Source organism: Pinus tabuliformis, chromosome 8 (genome assembly GCF_031772625.1).
Source record: "Pinus tabuliformis cultivar Carrire ecotype Pingquan chromosome 8, CPIR1, whole genome shotgun sequence".
In the NCBI taxonomy this organism is placed as follows: Eukaryota; Viridiplantae; Streptophyta; class Pinopsida; order Pinales; family Pinaceae; genus Pinus; species Pinus tabuliformis.
The window spans coordinates 137,865,470-137,868,890 of NC_142294.1; the positions used below are offsets into that span (position 1 = coordinate 137,865,470).

The 3,421-nt window shown below is 43.0% G+C and overlaps 1 protein-coding gene across 1 annotated transcript; it reads left to right on the plus strand.

Moving 5' to 3' along the window:
• The first annotated feature begins 1,002 nt into the window (after positions 1–1,002).
• LOC149234497 (uncharacterized) lies at positions 1,003–3,139 on the plus strand. Its single transcript, XM_089371854.1, has one exon. The coding sequence runs from the start codon at positions 1,042–1,044 to the stop codon at positions 2,662–2,664; it is 1,623 nt and encodes a 540-aa protein (XP_089227980.1). The 5' UTR covers positions 1,003–1,041; the 3' UTR covers positions 2,665–3,139.
• Positions 3,140–3,421: the final 282 nt, after the last annotated feature.

The window sequence follows — 3,421 nt, forward strand, 5'->3', positions numbered from 1 at the left end:
AAATAGGTCACTTACAAAATTCTTGTTTGATGTTTAACTTTTAATAGAAATTAGATCTAAAAGTTGGAAGCCCTACAACCCTCCTCCTATGGAGGGCAAGACCTCCTCTATGTCGAACAAGGACGATGAAGAAGCAGATGATAAAATCCATCCGGGGGACAAGGTCCAAGACTTAAGGCCTCAAACAGCTCCTACAACTCCGGGTGTGGACCATGCTCCTTTGACAAAGCACATAGATATTGAATAGTAATGCGTCTTTGAGTATTTTAAAACGAACTCATGAGTCGACTTCTACAGACTTTAATAAGGAATCTCCTTCAACGTGCAGTGATAATTTGCAGATTGCTTTGATCAAACTACCTTTGGAAGGTTGGATTGAGGTTTTGAAAAAGAAAGGAAAAATAAGCCACCTTGAGGATTAGCCCCAATTTGATTGATTCTCTTCTCTAATTGTTTCTTTTGTCTCTTTACATTTACTTTGCCAATCTCACTATCATTCATCTATATTTTAATACCTTTAAAATAGAGAATATTATATTAGAAAAAAATTCATAGCAACAAATGTATTTATATTTAATCCATAAAAATTCTAATTTACAAAACAAAATATATAACCATAATTCTATTTTTTAAATTTTAAAATAAATTTAAGATTTAACTTTAATTAATTGAAAACTTATATCTACTTATAATATAACTTTACACTTCAAAAAAATTACACATTTAACTTCTATTAAAAAAACATTTCATTTACAAAGTTTAATAAAAGTTTATAATTCTAATCGATTAAAGAAAATTTTAACCGTATACTAACACAATTCATGCATATAATTTTAAAAAAATAAACCAAGCAAACACAAAACTTTACCAATTAAATTTATATGGTTATTAACTCTCCACACCTGCACTAACAACTATCCTCTGCCCCACAGATGCAGCAGGCCAGCTCTTTTCAGGTCAATGCCAGCGTATGCCCCACAGATGCAGCAGGCCAGCTCTTTTCAGGTCAAGGCCAGCATATGGACAATTAGTAAGTACCAGATGCATAGATTTCTTGGAGGCCACGGCAACTTGGAATCAAAGATTAAATACATGTGCTTATTAAATTTATATAAAGCAAGATGCCGTGAGCCATTTCTCTGCAAGGAGAGATCGCTGGAATTTCAATTTTGTCAGTCGTGTGGATTCATCGGGTTAGGAATGAAGAGTAGACGATTAGCTTTGGTGAATCGTTCGAAGAACCCACCTGCTAATGGCAGAGGTTTTAATTTGGTGGTCGTAGGAAACTCTGAGAACCTTAGTCTTGCTGCCCCATTTTCTGCTCTGAGATTGGCCGATAACAGCAATAGCCCTCCCGATAACAACACCGATCTCTACGGCGGCTCCAACGGTAGTTTTAACAATGATTACTATGGCGGCTTCAACGCTGGGTTTAACCCATCCACAGCCATTATCCTGTTTGTGCTGGTGGGCGTGTTTTTCTTCGTGGGCTGTTTCTCTATCTTCTGCACCAAATACATTAGAGGAGACGAAAGCCTGAGAGGAGCAAGAGGGGCCAACGCACAGGCCCGGAGGCAGAACCAGGGCAACAGTGGTCTCGACAGGGCCGTCATCGAAAGCTTTCCGGTGTTCAGCTACGATCTCGTGAAGGGCCTCAAGACGCAAACCAAAGAAACGCTCGAATGCGCGGTCTGTCTCAGCGAATTCGGAGACGACGAGCAGCTCCGCTTGCTGCCCAAATGCAGCCACGCTTTCCATCCGGACTGCATTGATATGTGGCTCTTCTCCCACACAACGTGCCCGGTCTGCCGAACCGATCTGGTGCCCACGGACCACGCGAACCCCACGGGCACGGGCTACGGAATCATCGAACTGCCCGAGATCACGCCACTGGAGGAGGTAACAATTGTGGTGGACGGAGCGAGGAACGGGAGCGTTCGCATGGACAACGATGTCGAAACCCCCGTGGCACCAGAGAGCGCCGATTCTAAAAAATCGCTCTCTGGGCTGGGCCTGGATCGGGGCAAGAAATTCCGTCGCTCGAACTCAACGGGGCATTCTCTGGTGAGGCTGCGCAAGGAGTCCGATCAGTTGGCCACGGAATGGTATATTTGCACAACAGAAGGGTTAAAACCAGGTCTGCAAAGGAATTGTAGCTTCACTGCGCTCTCTCAGAGCCCGTCCACCTCTGTAACCCGCCCTCGCCTCTCAAAGCAGGTTTCAATGAGCAGCGCCGCCTCCTGCAGCCGAGACACAAGTGGATCAGCGCGTGGTTTAAGATCAGAGCGATTTACCATATCATCCATGTATCCCTCTTCGTTTCTAAGGTCTTATTCGGAGCGAAGGATGCCCGCTTATCCTAGGAATCAAGAATCATCTACCGGTTCTCAGCAAGAGCTCAATGTTTATTTGCAATCTCTGAAGCAAACATTGAAAAGGCTCACGGGCAGAAACAGAGAATGGGCAGATAATTCGCGGAGCGGGCGGGGTTCTTCGAGGAGGGCTACAGATAACTCACAGAGCGGACGGGGTTCTTCCAGGAGGGCTGTAGATAACTCATATAGCGGAAGGGGGTCTTCCATGAGGGCTGTAGATAACTCACAGAGCGGGCGGGCGTCTTCCATGAGGGTTGCGGAGGAGAGCTGTGGTCCTATTACTGCATAAGAAGCTACTGGGCAGCCGGGCTTAATACAGCCAGAGTGCTTAATTGGGTGCTAAGAATTGCTTTGCATTGCAACCCTTTGATGAAAAAAGGTTGGACAGTAAAGCTAAATCTACCACTACAGCTTAGCATTTGTTGAAATATTTCAGTTAACAATCTGCAAGCATTGTTGACTGGATTATACTAAATCTAATGTTGCAAGACTTGGGTTGAGAGCAATGATGTTTTTTCAGACATGGAGGTGAAGGAGCACTATTGGACGATTCCCAATTGAAGAAGGAAAAATTTACCTCCGAAAGGAACTGCCCTTCATCGGTCCCTTGATGTGCTCTACCTGTGAGGAACTTCTGGGTTCATTGATAGCTATGAAACTCTGCCTAACTTTTGAGCCACCATAGTTTGGCAAAACAGAAAAATGACAGTTGTGAGTGCTTTTCAGGAATAGTTTATTAATCAACTAAATTGACAATTGCATTATTTATAGAACAAATAAGTTGTGTTGTATACTTGCCCTGGTGTGTGCTTTATAATAATTTTTTGCAGGGGTGGGATTCCACCGTCCTATAGTTTTTAAAAATAATCCTGCTGTGGATTTCCACTGTCCCACTGTAAAGAGAACGAAAAAACGTTGCCAATTCGTAATGATTATTAACTCTAGCGTGCATTCTGATTACTCAATGGGCAGCTTGTAGTGCTCAAATTTCAAATCCATCTGAATAGATAAGGTATGTTTATTGGCATATAACCTATTAACTCCTG

Bases quoted from the DNA above. Each gene is read 5' to 3' on its own strand.
- LOC149234497 (XM_089371854.1), top strand. From the start codon at position 1,042: ATGCATAGATTTCTTGGAGGCCACGGCAACTTGGAATCAAAGATTAAA.